This window comes from Lithobates pipiens, unplaced genomic scaffold, assembly GCF_037356315.1.
Source record: "Lithobates pipiens isolate NorthernLeopardFrog02 unplaced genomic scaffold, aLitPip1_a1.2 Scaffold_18, whole genome shotgun sequence".
Lineage (NCBI taxonomy): Eukaryota > Metazoa > Chordata > Amphibia > Anura > Ranidae > Lithobates > Lithobates pipiens.
Window position 1 is genome coordinate 296,378,704 of NW_027507758.1, and position 20,515 is coordinate 296,399,218.

Below are 20,515 nucleotides of genomic sequence, written 5' to 3' on the forward strand. Positions count from 1 at the left end.
CAAACCAGTGCTTTACATTTCTGTGTTAAAAGGTCAACTTTAGATGAATCATTCTTTCATTGAATTCTTTTGCAGCTTATCTACTAGTAGTGTTATAGTACTTTTTTTCATTGTAGCCACACAGTTTACACTACTTTTTGTGCTATTATGGCATTCTCTTTACAATGTATGATATAACAGATGTAACCTTATCTTAACTTGGCTTGTTTATTTGCAGATCCTGAAAATAAGTCAGTTGAGTAAAGTAATGTATTTCTGCTCTTCTATACTAGGAGGTGTTTGAGAAAGAACAGTCCACTTGCTCTGCAGAAGACCAGCCAGTGGAAGAAGGAGTACGTGAGAATTTTATTTGTGTTCATTTTGGTTACATTGTTAACCTACAGCGTTTGAAGAGATGGAATGGAAATGTATGTTTACCACTTGCCGACCGATGCATGTCGATATACATTGGCACAATGTCTGCGGTGGGCAAATAGGCGTACCTGTATGTTCCCTTTAATTGGGGCTAGCGGACTCGCACGCCCGCCGTGTACAGTGTGACCGCGGACTCTGTCTGCCGGTGTCCTGGCAATCGTGTCACGGAGCTGCTGAACGTTGAGATGTAAACAAGGCATTTCCCCATTCTGCCCCGTGACATGACAGAGATCTACTGTCATCGGGAGCAGTGATCACTGTCATGTCAGTGGTAGACCACCCCCCCCCCCCCCCACACACACAGTTGGAATCACTCCCTAGGACACACTTAACCCCTTGATCGCCCTCTAGTGTTTAACCCCTTCCCTGCCAGTGTAATTTACACAGTAATCTGTGCATTTTTATAGCACTGATAAAGGACAATGGTCGCAAAATAGTTTCAAAAGTGTCTGTTTCCGCCATAATCTTGCAGTCACAATAAAAATCACAGATCGCCACCATTACTAAGCATAATAATGGCATAAAACGATCCCCTATTTTGCAGACGTTATAGCTTTTGCACAAACCAATCAATATACGCTTATTATGTTCTTTTACATATTTTTTGAAAAAAATAAATAAATACATATCGGCCTAAACTAAGGAAGAAAATTGTTTTTATATATTTTTGAGGGATATTTATTATAGCAAAAAGTAAAGAATATTGCTTTTTCTCAAAATTGTCACTTTATTTTTATTTTTTTGTTTATAGCACAAAAAATAAAAAGCGCAGAGGTGATCAAATACCACCAAAAAAAGCTCTATGGGGGGGTGGGGGTGTGTGACATCAATTTTGTTTTGGTGTATTGTCGCACGGTCGTGCAATTGTCAGTTAAAGCGACGCAGTGCCAAATCGTAAAAAGTGCTCTGGTCAGGAAGAGGGGGTAAAATCTTCTGGGGCTGAAGCAGTTAAAAAAGGCTTTAATCCTTTCGCTGCCAGGTCCATACAGCGTAGAGACCTAAAACTCTGCTTCCAGCTGGACAGGTCCGTACGCCGTATGGACCTTGCATTTTCTAAGCCTGTAAACTCATGGTTGGTTTAACAACCATGAATTTACACTGAAATGTAAGCTAACGCTTTATATGAATGAATGTAATCAACAGCTAACAAGCTTCTGATTTACATACAGTGTGTAAAGTCAGCGGTTCTATCACAGCTCCACTGCACAGATTTGTAAATGTAATCAAGCAGCAGCATGGCTGCTGATTGCATCCACATGCCGAAAGTGTGCTCTTTACGCTTGCCCCTGTCCCCTGCAGTGTCCCCCCTTCAGTGTGCCCATCTTGTGCCCCCCTTCAGTGTCCCTTTCTCTACCCTTCCCCTATCCCAAATCTCTGTTAATGTCCCCAGTGCCAGCGCCAGCTCTGTTATCCTGCCTGCGGCTGACATTTTTTTTTGTTTTCCTCCTTCTCGCTTTGACATCCTGGCTTTTTGATGCTAATATCGATCTGACCCACTGTCTTCAGTCCCTTTCAAAAAGATATCAGTGGTCTATTCTAACCTCTATCTCACCACAGTCCCCACATCCCCCACAAAAAAAAAAAATCCAAAATGTAAAAAAAAACGTATTCTAAAGGGAAAAAAAAATCCAAAAAAATAAAATAAAATAAAACATAGTAAGGCCTTTACACACATAGCATACTACAGTGTTTGCCCCTGCAAGGCTTTGTTTGCCTGTACAGGGATGCACAGGTGTTCCATGCATCTCCATGCAGGCTGTCGGTCTCATTGATGTAATTTGGGATGTAGCAACTCCACGCACAGAGCCACTGCTCTCATTTTGACATCCATGTGGGTCCGGGTGCCCACCCACATAGATATCAAGTTGGGAGCAGCAGCTGTGCCCATGCAGCCATTGCATCCCAATTGCATAAATAAGACTGCCTGCACGGGGATACATGGAACGCCTGTGCATCCCCTTGCAGGTAAACACGGGTGTACACTTTAGTACGCCCAATTGTGAATGAGGCCTTAGCAGGGATTTAGCAGGAATTTTGTAAGTTGTGTTTGTGCCTGCTGATAGTGATTTTTTTTGTGTATTTTTTATGAAAATACAGATATGATGAGCATTTGTGCAACTATCGTGCAGCCTAAAATATCAGTAGCAATTATTTATTTTTTTATTCTTCTGCTCATGTGCTTTCAGAAAAAGTATGGTTGGCATGGTGGATTTGATTTAAATCAAGTCTAGTTTAAATTGCGATTTGAAATCACTAGTAAGAAGGCTTGATTCAAATCAACTTAATTTAAATCATAATTTTTAAAGAGCAATTGTCATCTCTCTGTCCCACAGCGTCTCCTCTAACCCACTGTTGACTCACCGACAGTCCCATTCACTTTAATGGGACAGCTGGTGATGCGGCAGTGACACAACAAGGTGAGGGACATAGGAGCAACAGGCTCATGATGGATCTGAAATTACAGGTGCTCTTTAAATGTAGGGCTTTATTTTTCTTTAAATCTTTAATATTATTCTGCAAAGTTGAGTTTTTTTAGTTAAGTCAGCAGCTACAAAAAGCATAGCTGCTGACTTTTAATAAACTGACACTTGCCTGCCCCAGGGTTCAGGGCAGATAAGTGTCCTCTCCCCCTCCTCTCCTCGGCACCGTCAAGTCGCGCTGCGCTCTCCTATTGGCCAGACGATTTTCTGGGACCTGAGTTGTGTTCCAGAAGATTGCTGGCTGGGAGGGGCCGTCTAGGGTGAGAGGAGGCGTTGCCCAGGTGGCCGAAAATGGGAAGCAGGAAGTCCCACGGAAAAAAGGAGTACACACTACCCCCCCAAAAAAAATTTGACATGCCAAATGTGGTATGTCAGGGGGGCGAGGAGTGCTTAAAGTGGAAGTTCCCATCTTGGGTGGAACCCCGCTTTAATATTTGCAAACAAAGTGAAGGTTTCCCATTTAGAATAATATGCTGTCAGGTTAAGAAAATGGTTTATCTCATGGTTACTGTGAAATTGTGTGACTGCATCAATGCAGTGCATGTTCTTAGCTTGCAGAGCTTGGGTTGATTGAGTTTACCAAAAATGTATATATTGCAGAATATACAGCCTCTTTTTGCATAACTAAGCTCCATTTCATGTTGAATAAACTAAATGATTAATGTATCTTAAATAGAAAACTATCGTTGGATGGATTTTTCCTCAGACAGCATTTTATTAAAATAAATTTAATAAAAATCCCAAAAATCTATTTAAATCAAAAAAATAAGATTTTGATTTTTGTCCACCCTGGCTGTAAGTGAAAAATTATAACCTTCGATTTTTTTTTTTTGATTTTTTTTTTTGTTAGTTTTGCGCACCTTCAGTTTTCACTATTTCGCAAAAAGACACAATCTAAAATTTACAAATATTTGTTACAAAATCAATACAGTTTTAACTTTATTTAGCAGGAATGTAAATTTTGCCTCGTGTGTATCCACTTATAATGATTTTAGTGTATTTTTTGTGAAAATAGCGCAATGCAGCTTTAATTATTCCACATACCTGCAGTTAAGAGTATGACTGTTGTGGTAAATATGACCACAGTTGAAAGCAGATTGTATTATGGTGAAGGTAGAATTGTGATGCATAAGGAGCAGAATAGCATTACTCCACCTGAGAGCAGGGACTTTGTAATCTACGCAAAAGTGTGTGTAATTATGGCCTCATGCCCATGGATGCTTACCGTATATACTCGAGTATAAGCCGAGATTTTCAGCCTCTTTTTTGAGGCTGAAAGTGCCCCCCTCGGCTTATACTCGAGTCATCGCTGTCTGCCCGCTCGATCAGCGTGTCGAGCAGACAGACAGCGGCCATTCTATGATTCAAAAGCCGCGCCTCCGGCTCCGCCTTCGCCTGTGATAGGCGGAACACTGAATTTCCCAGCAGCCTGTGTTCCGCCTATCACGGGCGTCGTCTCATCCTCGTACTACGGACGAGGATGATACGACGTCCGTGATAGGCGGAACACAGGCTGCTGGGAAATTCAGTGTTCCGCCTATCACAGGCGAAGGAGGAGGCGCGGCTTTTGAATTTTACAATGGCCGCCGACGAAGAGGGCACGGGACGGAGGCAAGGCACGGCACGGGACAGGACGGGACGGGACGGGACGAAGGCAAGGCACGACACGGGACGGAGGCTCGGGACAAAGGCTCGGGACACAGGTAGGCTGGACACACACACACACACACACACACACACACACACACACACACACACACACACACACACACACACACACACACACACACACGGATGGAGACACACACACACGGATGGATGGATGGATGGATGGAGACACACACACACACAGGGATGGATGGATACACACACACACAGGGATGGATGGATGGATGGAGACACACACACACAGGGATGGATGGATGGATGGATGGAGACACACACACACAGGGATGGATGGATGGATGGATGGAGACACACACACACAGGGATGGATGGATGGATGGACACACACACACACAGGGATGGATGGACGGACACACAGGGATGGACGGACACACAGGGATGGACGGACACACAGGGATGGACGGACACACACACAGGGATGGACAGGCATGTCTCACCCTCGGCTTATACACGAGTCAATAAGTTTGCCAGTTTTTTTGGGGGTAAATTGGGGGCCTCGGCTTATATTCGGGTCGGCCTATACTCGAGTATATACGGTAACAGCTCCTGTGTGCTAAGGGGTATAATCCCCAGCGCACTCTGGTGCCCAGAAAGCAGGACATGCCGCATATAGTTGTCATGCTTCCGATATGGCACTTCTCCCCGAATGCAATCGGCACATTGAGGGAGAAGGGCATAAGTTAATGTGTGGGTAAATGCAGATGCGGAAGCCATCAGCATTTAACTGAGCACAGCCACATACAACTGTTGGCTTGTATTGGCAGCTGTATGCCAGAAAACACTGGAGATCTTACACTTAAGCACACAGCTGCTAAGAGTCCATGTGAATGTGGCCTAAACAATCTTGATACAAGAACTGTGTTTCTTCTTTGCTGAATGAAAAGTCTGCCTAACTTTTAAACGGTTTCACTACAGGGAGACGTTGGCAAAGTCAAAAACAAAGGTTGGCAACAAAAGAATAAAACAGCCAAAAAGGCCTCCAAATCTAAGAAAAAGAAGCCAGTGAAAAAGAAGCCACCACCTCCAACATTACCTCAACAGAAACAAATAAAGCAGAAGCAAGGAAATGATGTAACCGGCAATGTGAGTGTTTGGCCCAGCTTAACCCAGTGCTTTGCTTTTACTGGCTGCTGTCTTCTGCAGCACACATTTATTTTAGCAAATCGGTTTGCAGGAAACAAAATGCCTTTCCAATTTCTGTCAGCATAAGAATGGTGTAAAAATGGTACCAAATAATTAAATCAATTATTTATTTTCCATATCTGTGGCAGAAGCCTATATATTCATGATCATTAAAGTTTTCTAGTTGAGTTTTTATGCTTGAATTTTTTTAATTTGCATAATGGTAATGTCTTGGCTAATGATTAGTAGAACCGTTCAAATTTGTTAAATCTTTTTATGGCCTGATGTGTAGAATATGAAGTAGCCATTATTTGTCCCTATTTTAACTGTTGGCCTTTTTAGGGAGGTGACAAAAGCAGCTTATTGTATTAGAAGTGATTTCTTTTGGTATGATCATAAATCTGTGACAGCAAGATGGCTGCTGGTAAACAGATTTATTGAAACTTCCCTGCCTTGTGTAGGACGATCCAAAGCATGGAGCAAGTTAAGTTATTGCCCCCTCTGACATCAGTCACTAAACTCTCTGCATATTGTGCTCGGTGCTCTAGTTTGCAGGGGAACCTGAAAAGGCATGTTTTCTTTAACATGCTCTGCTTATTGTTCAGCCTAAGTGTAATAAGAATAACAATTTGATAGATGCTGAATATATGTGTATGTTTCTATAAGTATTTTAAAACTTTTTCAAGGATCTAATGGCAAAGGAGGAGGAAGAAGATATCTCTGAAAAAGGCAGTGACTCTGAAGATGAAGACACGAATAGAGATTCCCAAAGTGATGGTAGTGACAAAGAATCTGACAGAGAGAATGATGAGAAACAAGGAAAAGATGATGAAGCGGTAAGGATTGTTGCTGTATGTACAGACCTAAATGGTCATATCGGTATGCATTTATCTGCATTTTATTTTATTTTTTTCACAAACAAAAAAATGTTACTACTATATAACATAATCCACCTTGTGATAGGGTAACACGAGGTGCAGGCACGAAAGATGTATTCTTCCTTCATATAAAGATTGACATTTACTTAGACATATAAAACACAAGCGGAATAAGTCAGAGTAGTATAGTTTAATAATAATGCAAAAGTCTATTTACAAGTAAGGTAAAACAAGATAGTAGAGGTGTTTGAACCACTTTGCCTCTGTGTCCTTTTATCACACTGAGAACTGGCATTGGTGTCTAGCTGGACATCCAAATTGGGTGCTTTGCCCTACTGTTCTCCATTTATAATTTTTTTTTTTTAAAGTTGGGCTTTTTTTTTTTTTTTTTTTTTTTTTTTAAAGTTAACTTTTTATTGCACAGTATATAACACATACACGTGTACATGGAAAACAAAGACAACAACAAAAAAAAGAATGGAACAGTCACATCCTAAAGTGATTGTAAACCTTCATGTTTTATTTTTTTTAAATAACAAACCTGTCATGCTTACCTCCACTGTGCAGCTCGTTTTGCACAGAGTGGCCCCTTATCATCCTCTTCTGGGGTTCCTCGTTGGTTATTGTGGCTCATCCTCGCATCAGATAACCCCCTAGGAGAATCGCTCTCTCAAGGGGTTACCATGCGGGCGCACTCCCAAGTCTAGCATTTGCGTCGAAAGACACAAATGCCGGACTCAGCCCCCAGCACCCGTGTCCTTGGATTTCATTGACGGCAGTGGGGGCCAATGGCTGCTCTGCTATCAATCTATCCAATCAAGAGTCGGGAAGCCGGGACCCCATGCAGAGAGAAGAGCGTGTCTCCGCTGAGGAAATGAAGGTGCTCGGGTAATTAAACCGGGGGGGGGGCTGGGGGCCAGTCACTGCCAGAAGTTTTTTCATCTTAATGCATAGGATGCATTAAGGTGATAAACACAAGAGTTTACAACCCGTTTTAAGTATCGCCATGCAATGCAAACCAGATGTCCACTTAATACACCGATAATATATAATGGAAGGGCAGTTATAGAACACTAGTTCGCCAAAATATGTAAAAAAAAAAAGAAAAAAAGTCATCAAACAATCCATATAAGCAGCAGACACATTTTTCAGCAAGTAAACCCTAGGTTCAGTCGCACCTTAAATATCGCCTGAAGTATCTGGTGGTATAGTACAGCTTGAGGTCACCCAAGGGTCACACATTTTATTACATTTTCAGGTGCAACCCCTGGCTTTGTAGGTCAGTTTGTATAATGGGAGTGCCTAATAAGATTCAGCCAAAAGGCTACTGTAGGTGGAGCTGAAGATTTCCAGTGCATAGCAATAGATTTCTTGGCGTAGAAAACAACTAAGCGTAGAAAAAGCTGGGAACGTTTAGGGAAAGTGTCATCATCAATATGTCCAAATCTGCATCTTAGGGGGTTACAAACATTAGGTATTTGAGTAATTGAGCTAATGAAAGCAGTGATTTCAGACCAAAACGCTCAAATAGGTGAGCATGCGCATACCATATGATAAAACAGACAGAAATGCATTTGCTCCTACATCCGGCTGTGGGCTAACAATATACTGGTATTAGCCCGGCCTAGTTTCTTTTCTCAACTACTCAAATCCTTCAACCTTTCTCAAATCTACAATGTGGACACTTAATTATTCTGTGATTCAAGATACGAACTAGGAGAGCCAGTTAGACATCTTTAGATAATACCGTAAGTGTACACATAAGAAAACCACAGTATGTCCTCTGTAACATTTATTAGCCTTAAAGTGATACTAAACACACTGTTAAATTTACATTGTCCCTTCCATTTCTGTATATGGGTGATGGCACTGTACTTATTTAAAAAAAAATAACATTTTCCTAATTGATATACAGCTGTCACTTCGAGCTTCTAGTCCTATGCTGCTGGTCACATATTCAAAATAAAATAAACAGCCTTTGGAATACAGTGTAAAAATAAATAAATATCAATAAACTGTTTTAAATTGTCATACAAATCGATATTCAAAATCAAATATTTATTATTTTTTGGCAAGAGCATGGTATGGGATGTTTTTTTGCCAGTCCCACAGGCTGTCACACCCCTCCAGCCTGTATCTTAGAATAAGAGGGAGGTAAAGCCTCCATTAATCTACATGTAATATCCCACTCTCATTGTATTTAGCTAGTTAGTGGGCATTAAGGAGGAGGGAGGGAGTGGGCTGTCCTTTTACCACTGTGTACACACCCACATATGTGACTCTATAGTTACATGGGCTGCTCAGATGTGATCGGTAGGAAATGCTCAGCAAAGAAACTCACTGAATACTGAGCATGTACCGTTTCCACCACAGCTGCACAATCCCTAGCTGAACTGGGGACATGGAGATGAGAACAGTAGCATTTATTGATAGTTTTGTATGATTCGAGTTTAGTGGCACTTTAAGGCTCTTCTGTGTCCTTTTCTGGTTTAGTTTAACTTTGTTACTTTGACCTGCCTTACATATGCTTCACAGCTAAGCATCACCAAATGCCTTCTGTACTCTTCTAGCAAACAAGGCAGCCTTATTGGACAATGGAATGCCGGTTGGCATGTAAAGTCAGGTCCTTGTAACTAAGTGAACATACATTACAGCATTGCACAAACAGCTCTTCTCTGTGTTCTATTAAATGAACACAGCTTCATGGTGATCAAGCAGCATAGTTTTATACTGCTTCCTACAGGTGAAATAGACACAGGGCACATTAAGACTTATGTTTTTATAAAAAAGGCCAGCCCCTAGAGGCTAGAACTTCTCCCACCTTACCAGGTGCACTTGGTGTCAGGAGACTGGATGTCTCCTTTCTCTCTGCTAAATTGTTCATTTAAATTGGAAGAATTTCTAATTCTACTGTAAATACAGTACATGCCTGATTTTGCAAATCCTCAAAGTTCCTCTAGTTGGCTAACAACCACTGGTAGATACCAGATATGCAAAATTTTGGAAGACTCTCCTGTAATCAAAAAGCGCAGATCCTCCCAGTTTGTATTCTGCCGTTCTCTCTGTGATGCTCCAGCAATGATATTGGGATTGTGTTTCAGTGGCACAAATATTTGCAAAGTATCCAAGTTGGAACCAGATAATGGCATCATGGGTCCAGAGAAAAGGCGTCATTTCCCCCTAGGCCTTCATCCCAGTTCATCTCCTGAAGTAATAAAGTATAGTTCAGAGCAAAAAAGTGCAGAATCTCCCGCCACCTAAGAGGCACGATGAAAGAAAAGGAGACGAGGGCCCCATTGGTGAGTGAATGGTCATTAGTCATTAGTGAACTAATATGGAAAGAGAAGACAGTATATGTAAAAAGGGGGAATGTTAGAGAATTCGAAAAAATATGGACGCCATGGGCAAATGAGATGGGGTACCCTATAGATTAGAAAGGAGCAGGAGAGAGAAAAGATTAAAACTAAGAAAGGTAAGGTAGACTTTAACCTAAGCTATCAGTAAATCCCCCAAAAATATATTAGAAAAATAGGTAATAAAGGTGAGAGGAAAGGAGGTATGGGTAAGTAGAGGGGAGGGAAGGGAAGAGAGGAAAGAAGAAAGAAGGAAAAGAAAAACTGCAGTAGAATAGCAATGTTAATGAGGGAGGGGGGGTTTTGAGAAGGGAGGGGGAGGAGGGAGGGGGTAGTGATAAACTAAATGGATGACAACTAAGGAAACACGGAATGTAGAAGATAAGAATTAATGAGATATTATTTTTGTAATAGTGATATTTTACTGTTTTAAAAAAAATATATATATATTGACGTGTATTATGATGTTTTGTAATTGTGAAGGAAAACGGAATAAAGAGTATTAAATAAAAAAATAAATTAAAAAAAGGAGACGTTAAAGAAAGGTAGGGTTAGCGTATCGGGGAAGATTGCTTAAATGAGAGCTGGTCATTTATCTCATATGTCAACCAGACTTCATTCTGTTTATCAAACAAAGTTTTTAGTCTAGCCATTTAAAGTTTCCATCAACTGGATCTTAGTGATTGTTATATATAATTCTGATAGCAAGGGCATAGTAGGGAGTTTTCAGTCTAGACATAAAGCAGTGACTTAGTATATGTGTCGTCCCTTTTCTGGAGTGTGTAGTGACCCATAGGTCTCAAAGAGACCATAGTGATGTGTGACAGGTTCCTGTGGTATAGTAGACCCCAGCAATAATGAGATCAAAGTTTCACTTAATTCCTGTAAGGTAATGTAGCCAAGTACATTCTGAATATATGGAATAGAGTTCTTGTATACATAGGAAGTGTTATCACAAGGGATGTCAACTTTCACAGGATGGGACAGAGTTCTGGATTCTACATCTGTTTAGTACTGTTCCTCTTAGGAGGAATCAAAGCTTCCAATCAACATCCTGAAGTTATGAATCTATCTTCTCTCTGACTTCACTGAAATCCCCTCCCCTTCTGTGGCTTACATCCATCATCGGGGGGGGGGGGGGGGGGGCAGAAGTAATGCAGTGGTAATTAAGGTAGTTTACACTCTCCTGAGTAGTTTTCTGTTCTGCCAATCGCTGCTGTGCTTTGCATATTCCCAGAGTGGAAAACTGGTGAAAAGATTTTCCCAGCAGACATTTTAATGCCAGGGAATGGTCTCCATCATGAGGTTTTTGGGGATTTACTCCAGTCAGTCATAACATAATGACCACTGACGGGTAAAGTTAATACAATTATCTCTTAGGATGGCTTCTAAAAGTGGGTGGGATATATTAGACAGCAAGTGAACATGTTGTCCCTAAAGTTGATATTTTCGAAGCAGATAAAATGGGCAAGCATAAGGAGTTGAGTGTTTTTGACTAGGGCCAAATTGTAATGTCTAGAATAGATAACTTGATCAGAACATCTCCAAAACTGCAGCTCTTGCTACTGTAGGTCAAATTGCTGAAAAAGGTAGTGCTCATTCTGATAGAAAGGTGTCTGAATGAGTACAGAGCTGCGCAGCCACAAACCTGTCAGGGTGCCCATGCTGACCAGTTTCCACAACCAAAGTCGCCTACATACGCGAGTATCAGTACTGGACCACGGAACAATGGAAGAATGTATGTGTATAAAGACATTTCCATGCACTATGGATATATATATATATATATATATATTATATATTCCCATGCTGGAAAAAAAACACAAAAAAATAAGTTGCTGCTGTTGAGTAAAAACCACTGGAAAAAATCTCAAAATAAATCCCATCAACCCTGTGGGTAACAGCACTACCTGTAACATATAATCAAAACGTGTATGAATATTAATATCTTGCAGTCGTGTCACAGATAAATGTCCAAAGATGTGATGACATTCTCTGTAAACCAATGCAATCATTGTCTTCTTCAAGTGACCCTCCCACTCCTCAAATATAGTGCTTCACAGTGTGTTCTCTCCAGTAGACCTGGTTCCATAAATTTCTCACTGCACTCACCAGATGCTTTTTACTCCTTGTGTGAGCAAGAGTCAAACCCAACATGTGTTGTATCCTTGATTTTATGATTCCATGTGCTCCAGTGGCTCTCCCATTGTCCAAATTCAAGTAATTGTCCTGGCTCTCTGGTATCCTAATGTTGGCTAACTTCAGGCTTTACTGTATGTGTAGTAGTAATGTTCTGTATTTGACAAGCCTGTAAACACTTCTATAAGGAACCCTGACCAATGCTGAACAATTTCATGGCTTTTCAGGGCTCAGGATTAACTGGACCAAGTTTCAAGCTGTGCCCATTGACCCCTTTGCCCCCCTTCCCTTAGACCGCACATCACTTTCCTCTGCTGTGGTCAAGTACTCCAAATCTGCTTTTCAATTAAAGAGCTGCAATATAACTCTGATTTCATACCTCCTTAGCAATTGTCCCTTTAGTAGACTACATAGGCTTAAAAGTGCAAACCCATGAACTAAATTGCCTGTAAATGTTACTAGTGCAGTCATTCTCATTAAGTTGATACCGCTGCCTATGGCTTTAAGCACATTTTGACAGTTCCCACTGTATCAGTTAAAATATCTTGGGCAAATAGATAACTTGCTATTGTGTAACAGCACACTTTCTAGCTGTCTTTGAAGTGAGTGTATGTTGAAGCTGAATTTAGCTGTCATATTAGAGTATCTCTGACATTTAGCTTTAACCTGTCTTTCTTTCACCCTCTAGGAATGGCAAGAATTACAACAGAGCATTCAGCGAAAAGACCGCGCCTTACTGGAAACCAAATCAAAAGTAACACATCCTGTATATAGCCTATATTTTCCAGAGGTAATTTTTATCCTACATTAAGAAATACGCTATAATTCTCTTGATTTTGGCTTGCTTTTTTTTTTTTCAGCTCTCCCTTCTAGGTATACTTGGATCCACACACCACTTCTGTTTACTTGGTGTATATGAATAGGGCCTTGTTTACATCTGCTTTGCTCTTTTGAAGTGTGGACTAAATAAATGGAGAACTCTAATGGTATTGCGCTATAAGACTTCTCCCTTTTTTTTTTTTTAATACATACTTGAACTACAAAACTCAGACCTCATTCAGCAAAGTTGATCGGGCGAGCGAGCCAAACATGTAAAGGAGAATAGAGTTCCACCTGCTGGCTGCTTTTAAGAACAAAAAAATATTCAAATGGAACTTGCAGACCACTAGTGTTCATTATTTCTAAGTCAAGCTTAACCACTTTAGCTCCGGAAGGTTTTACCCACTTCCTGACCATGCCATTTTTTGCGATAAGGCACTGCATTGCTTTAACTGACAATTGTGCAGTCATGCAACGCTGTACCCAAATAAAATTTGATGTCCTTTTTTCCGCACAAATAGAGCTTTCTTTTGGTGGTGTTTGATCACCTCTGCGGTTATTTTTTGCGCTATAAACAGAAAGACTGACAATTTTGAATAAAAAAAAAACATATTTTTAAATTTCTGTTTTAAAACATTCCGAATAAAGTGTAAAAAAAAAAAAAAAAATCTTCAATTTAGGCCAATATGTATTCTACATATTTTTGGTAAAAAAAATCCCAATAAGCTTATATTGATTAGTTTGCACAAAAGTTAGTGTCTACAAACTCTGGGTTATATTTAGGGCCTTTTTATTTATTTTTAATTTGTTTTTACAAGTAATGGCGATCAGCTTTTCTTTTTTTTTTTTTTTTTTTTTTTTTTGGGACCCTGATATTGCGGCAAACAAATTGGACACTAAGTGACACTTTTTGGGGACCAGTGACACAATACAGTGATCAGTGCTAAAAAAATGCATTGTCGCAGTATAAATAACACTGGCAGGGAAGGGGTTAACACCAGGGGCGATCAAAAGGTTGAGTGTGTCCCTGGGAGGTGCTTACTAACACTGGGGGGAGAGATAAACTGGAGAAAGAGATTGGTGTTTCAGCTTGGCTGAAACACAAGATCTCTCTTGCTCCCTGACATCAGCAGTTTGCCTTGTTTACATAGGCACACCGCTGCTCCGTCTCTCCACAGAGCGATCGGTGGGTCGTGGTGTCCGCTGGACCCGCTGAGTGGCTCCCGCTGTGTCCAGTCACATCCGGGGCTGCACGCTTGCGCCCCCTACAGCGCATGCACAAAATCATGTACAGGTACGTGATTTTCACAGCCAGGTCACCCTGCTGCAGTATATATGTGTTGGGTGGTCCGGAAGCTGTTAAAACCCATCAGAAAAATATCTGAGTTCAGCCAAGAAAAGCTCTGCCGTTTTTGCGGCATAATACCAAAATACCCAGACATAACCCTTTGCCAAACCAGTTGATGGCTAGTGTTTTTAGGCCAAAGTGTAAGTGTATTGTTCGTTCTCGTTTTGGATTTCCAAATTATATGATCATACAGCAAAAAAAAAAAAAAAAAAGTTTAATCACAATTTGTCCACATTATCAGAGTTCTAGTACAGACGTGCTTAGCTAATGGAAATTCCTCATTTGTACTGTACTCTGGAGACCAGAGCTTTCAGAGCAGTTTGATGCAGGAGATCTGTTTGCTCCGTGTTTCTTCCATTAAAAGATTTTTACAAGTATAACCACCTTGAAAAAAAACATTTATCACAGTCGCCTGTTACAGGACACGTCAATTAATAATGCATCTGCGGCTAGGTGAAAATTAAAATTCACTGATTTATTCATGGTTTCCACCCTACTAGGGAATATATAAATGCACTATTGTTTACTCTGACTTTTATCTAAAGGGTTTTTATTTTTGTTTCAATGTTTTCACTGCTTTCTGACTACCAATTGATTATAAACATTTTGGTAATACATTTGTCTCAAGGTTAATGGTCTCAATTGTTTTGTCAGCTTGTTCATAATTATCAGTACTCTGCTCTCTTATTTAAGGCTTCCAGGCTAGTTATATGGTTTTTAGTGTAAGCCCCCATAGAAAGGTGAACAAACTGGTTCAGGGAAATGCAAATGATGCCGCTTGAGCTTAACTGACATTTACCTTGTTAACCAGGATGGTACAGGGTAAAGGCTGTGACTGTTGTGCAATCAGTCTTTGTTCTGGAGTCTTCCCCAGCATGAACCTTGTTTAATAATAAAAGGATTTTAAGACCCCTACTCCACTGCATCAAGGCTAGGGGTTTGAAAAGGAAGTTATTCTCAAGCTCTTCTTCATACATTATAATCTCAGTAACAAGTTGACACAACATTCAGAAGCTTTGATTACTGGCTACTTCTAACTCATAGAGCTCTGTGATGATAATCCTCAACACTATAATAAAGTTCTTAAAGTTGTATTAAACTTTTTTTTTTTTTTAACTGCTGACAAGTAGGGAGTTTGACAAAAGAAAACTTGTTGGTCTCTTCTGTCATAAATTCTTTCCCCTGCCTGTCGGCTCTAATGTACACTGAGCAGCGCATGCGCAGATCATTGTGGTTTAACTGAACCACTTTGTGATGCTCTGGCACATGAACATCGGAGTGACGTTGCAGCCCCCTCCATTCAAGCGAGCTAGGAAAGCGAACCCAGAATGAAGGCTGGGCGAAGATGAAAGCTCCTGTGAAAAGTGGGGGAAGTGACAGCTCAGCGCTGGATGCCTTTGACAGGTAAGCATTTTATAATGTGCTAATATGCTGCACATACTAGCACATTATGGGATAAACCGCCATTTTTAATAAAAAAAAATATAAAAGCAGTATTAAACCCAAAAGCAAACATTTGTTATATTGCAGCTTACCAAATCTTAGTTGTGATGGCTGTATTCATTTTCTTTCTTAGACTTTTTATTTTTTATTTTATCTGGTGAGCTGTCCCGTAAGTCTGCTGTTTTTTGCATAAACACAATCTCTCCAACAGTTTACATGGATGAAACAAACCACTAACACTGGCAGGGGTGATTAAAAAGATCACTTTTAATTAATCATGCAAAACCGTTACCTCAAAAGGAAAAAACTGTTTGCTGTAACCAATTATGAAGTGTTAGCTGGAGTTTGGGTTTAATTTGTTAGTGTATCTAAATCTGCTAATACATATAACACTACCTTCTGCCCCCACCCCCCTCCCAAGACTGACAATACTGCTGTCTACTGTGCCTCCTGTGCTCATTCCTCCGGGGTTGTGTCTCACTAATACAGGAGGTGTGTTACTGGCCAGGTGAAAACAGAGAGAAAAAAAGCCAAAGAAAAGAAAACTGCTGCAGCCACCACATCTAATGATTGGTAAGCTGCAATATAATCTGCTTTTGGTTTTGGGTTCAATACTGCTTTAAGGACTTTGACTATGAGAGATGTGTGATTACAATTTAGTTTGGTCTCGGTTTAGTTTCAACACTCCAATCATTGGCACTTACCAGATTTACACTCTTTACAGAATGCATATTCTTTTTTACACTGTTTCTGCTCCCTCTCTGGTTTCCTTTCATATACTAATAACCAATTCATTGTTGTATAGGAGAAACAAGAATGGTGGTGGATTTATATTGCAGACCGAAAAGATCAAACGTTAATATCTATGCCGTATCATGTGTGTACGCTTAAGGATCAAGAAGAGGTGAGTAAGCTCTTCTGTGATATTTTTTCAGTTAGAAGACCAAGAAACTGGCTGATTATTGATCTGTTTACAGCCGTGTAAAACGTACTTGGAGCGACCTGGAAGTGGACTTTATTCCTAGGCACCGTATACATGTGCTCCTGTGTTTGTGCTGGGAGCGCATTCCCAACACTGAGACTTGTGTTACTGACACCTCCTGTTCTTGTCCTAATGATCGTGTGATCACTACTGTGAAGACCTGTCCCAGTGTTGTCTCTCCTCTGTGAAAAGGAAGTGAAAATTCATTTTTTTTCCTCCTCTCTAGAGGAAAATAAAAAGTCTGTCAAAAAAACAAAAGTATTAGGCCCGTTTCCCACAGGAAGGACTCTGCTCCGATCAGCTGGAGATTCGTTCCCAGGTCCCCTGCTAATTGTAGCAGAGCCGGCGGATGAAAGGTCTGTGTCTGCTCAGTTTATGCAGAGCAGACATGGACAGAGCCTGCTTTGCTCTATGGGCGGCCTCCGATCCAATCTTCACGATGGAGAACGAATCCCCTTCCAGTGGTTTTTAGTGGACGGGATCGGAGGCAACTGTAATTGGACACAATTCACTTTAGACACGGCTGCCCTTAGAGCAGACTAGCAGACCTGATCAGAATGGTTGTGGGAAAGGGGCCTAGAGTGTCAGTGTGTTGTTGTGTTTTTTTTTTTTGTTTTTTTTTTAAGTAGGAAAAGATTTTTGTGTCAGGTGGGACAAAAAGAATAAGAAATTCCTTATGATTTTATCTTGGCCCCACTATGTCATTGTGTCAGTTTTGTGGCTGTTGGTGTTGGTTAGTTTTAGAAACGGGTAGTAGGACATTATTTACCTTTTTTAAAGTGTTACCAAACCTACAACAATAAAATCAGTCAGTATATACAGCAAAGCATGCTTGTAATACTTTCTGTGGAATTTAAGGGGTTAATTCTCTGCATTGTGTAAAAAGGCTGTTTAATCCTGTCTTCTCTGATCCTCCCATCCTTCCACTGTCCCGTGATAATTTCCTGATAACACAGACACTGGAGTCAGGCTGCACATGCTCAGTTTGGTGTGTATTGCTGGGGGTTTATTTTTATTTTTTTCTTGGGAGAGTGCATGTGATCAGCACAGGGCAAATCGGCACTGTCCAGACAGAGGGTTAGGGATCCTGAAGCCTCATAGGACAGTCAAAGTAGAATGAAAACTCCTCCTGTAAGCTTTAACCAGACACTGATAGAAGTCACAAGAATACTAGCTACTCCTAATGAGGAAAGGTATTTAGCACTTTATATTACTATAATTGCATTTCCATGTTCTGTGGGAGACCAGATATAGTGAATGCAGGGTCCATTAACACTTTAATGCAGAAAATACATTATTATTATTTGTTCTTTAAGAGGTTAAATGAAAACTATTTGGCTCCAAAGTCAGTATGAAATGTATACCCAACCTATGTTATATAATAATTCCATTACCCTTTTAATCTGCAGCCAGGTGTAATTTTTCTAAAACTGATAATTGGCCTTCCCTGCAGCTTTGAAAGCACAGTGGAAATTCTGTACATTGTTTATTTTTAGAGTGTTCCCAGAAATCCTATTATATGCCCATGTGGTTGACTCATTGCTTTTTATTGAGATTTGTGCAAAATGTGAGTAAAATTTCAGGTATCAAAACACTGTTGTTAAAGCTGAACTCTGCTCAAAAAAAAAAACTGTTAATTATATTCCTCGCTAGCCACAGAGGATATGTGTGCACCAGATGTCTTTGCAAACCCAGTTCTTATAAATGTAGTGGTGACCACAGCACTGTACTGCACCCCTTATGCAGAGAGCAGGGTTATTGGAGGGACTCAGCAGCTCCTGCCCACTACAGACTGCCTTTAGAAAAATACAGGAGGTGAGTGGATACAAGGCCAGTCACCCTGCACAAGGAAAGAAAGAAGCAGTGACTAGCCTTAGGCCCTATTCACACTTTAGACCCCTATGCCCCAAATTCGCACCACATCTTTCCTTATGAGTGCCGTTCATATCTGCGTTACTATAAAGTAGTTCCTGCGCTACTTTGGTTCTACTTTCATGTGCCTTGAGATCCATAGACCTCAATGTAAAGTCTCACCGAAGTCGCACCCGCATGATACAGATGTGATTTGGGTACGGCTTGTAAATGTTGGCAATGAAAACAGTGGGGTCCCCCCAAAATCCATACCAGACCCTTATCGGAGTATGCAGCCCGGTAGGTCAGGAAAGGGGGAGGATGCTTGAGCACCCCCTCCTGAATTATACTAGGCCAAATGCCCTCAACATGGGGGGCACCTGATGGGGACAAGGGCCTCTTCCCCCACAACCTTGGCCAGGGGCTGTGAGGTCTGCGGGCGGGAGTTTGGAAGAATTTGAAAGCCATCTTTTAACAAGGGGGGGCCATCCGATCCCGGCCCTCCCCCTATGTGAATGAGTATGGGGAACATAATACCCCTACCCATTCACCAAAAAAGTGAATAAAGACACTACATGAGTTTTTGACAAGTCCTTTTATTAAAAAAACAAAAAGAAGTCCCTTCCTGTAGATTAATCGTCAATCCCACCGCCGACCTGATATAAAACAAAAAAAAATAACGCCGTCTGCCAGCAAAGCCCTCTGACACCAACCCCTTTGTGATGTTACTGCCAGAGAGCATGCTGTGTTGATGTAACAAGGGGGCGGTGCCACCCAGTGACTTTATCAGGTCATCCCCCCCCTGCCCTTTTGTTTAAGAAATGTCTGGCTTTGCTGGCAGACAGTGAGAGTCTGGTGGGAGGAAGCTGGAGGTTTTTGTTTTTTGTGTCTTTTGTTTTCGTGGCGGACGGCGTGATTGTTGATGGATCTACAGCGGGGGGACATTTATTTCTTTATTTTTTAATAAAGGACGTCAAAATCTTCTGTCTTTCTCACATATTACACTTTAGTGACGGGGTAGGCATACTATGTACCCCATACATTCACATTGGGGGTGGGCAGGGATCTGGTATGGTATGATTTTTTTTCATTACCAGCATTTTACTTATTTTTTTCTGTTTACAAAAAGTTTTTATTCGAGGAATATAAAAAGAGTACAACAGTTGTGTCAGACCAGATTAAATATATAGAACGAGACAAGATATTCATGTACAAGGTGTGATACATTGGATTAGATAGTATAGAGATCAACCTAAGGTTACGAAAAATAAAGCACTTGATAAAGGGTAAGAGTTAGAAAAACATACAGAAGCCTTATGGAAGTGTCCTATAAATTACAGTAATGTGTTCCAGTGTTTCCATTTATCGTCATAAATCTGCATAGTATCAAATAAAATATGGTGGATGCGTTCAGATAATTTAATAGTTTCCATTCTTGCTATGACTTGCGCCCAAGGGAGAGATGGAGAACGCCAGTTTAGAGCTATAACCCAATGGATCGCAACAAAAAGTGTGTAAATAAGCTTTCTACAATGTGTTGGTATATCGGGGATGGAGGAGAAGCATAGGCAGATTTGCATTGTGAAAATAGGACAACCCGCTATAGAGGCAACTATGGCAGAGGACTTCTGCCATATTGGGTCAAGGTGACTACAGCTCCAAAAGATATGTGATAGTGTGCCTGTTTCATTGCAGCCACGAAAGCAAAGTGGGGAAACTGCAGGGTATATCGAGTGTATTTTTGCAGGGGTCATATACCATCTCGTATGCAGTTTCACAGCGGTCTCCCGTATTGAGTATGATCTTGTGGTGTTCTTAACCACTTTCAGACCGGACCATTTTGCTGGTAAATGACCAGAGGTCTTTTTACAATTTGGCACTGCGCTGCTTTAACTGGTAATTGCGCGGTCATGCAATGTTGTACCCAAACAAAATTTGCGTCCTTTTCTTCCCACAAATAGAGCTTTCTTTTGATGGTATTTGATTGCCTCTGCGATTTT

The 20,515-nt window shown here is 40.8% G+C and overlaps 1 protein-coding gene across 2 annotated transcripts in view; it reads left to right on the forward strand.

The window, feature by feature from the left end:
* SEC63 (SEC63 protein translocation regulator) overlaps positions 1-20,515 on the forward strand; it is a 108,898-nt gene that overhangs the window by 67,648 nt on the left and 20,735 nt on the right. Inside the window, exons 15-20 of one of the 2 annotated variants that reach the window (XM_077487157.1) lie at positions 273-332; positions 5,496-5,663; positions 6,389-6,538; positions 12,761-12,862; positions 16,172-16,255; positions 16,488-16,586. In XM_077487157.1, coding sequence (XP_077343283.1) covers positions 273-332; positions 5,496-5,663; positions 6,389-6,538; positions 12,761-12,862; positions 16,172-16,249 — 558 coding nt within the window. In that variant the 3' untranslated portion in view covers positions 16,250-16,255; positions 16,488-16,586. Of the gene's footprint in view, positions 1-272; positions 333-5,495; positions 5,664-6,388; positions 6,539-12,760; positions 12,863-16,171; positions 16,256-16,487; positions 16,587-20,515 lie in introns of those variants that run through there. The other variant, XM_077487155.1, reaches the window with a different exon arrangement.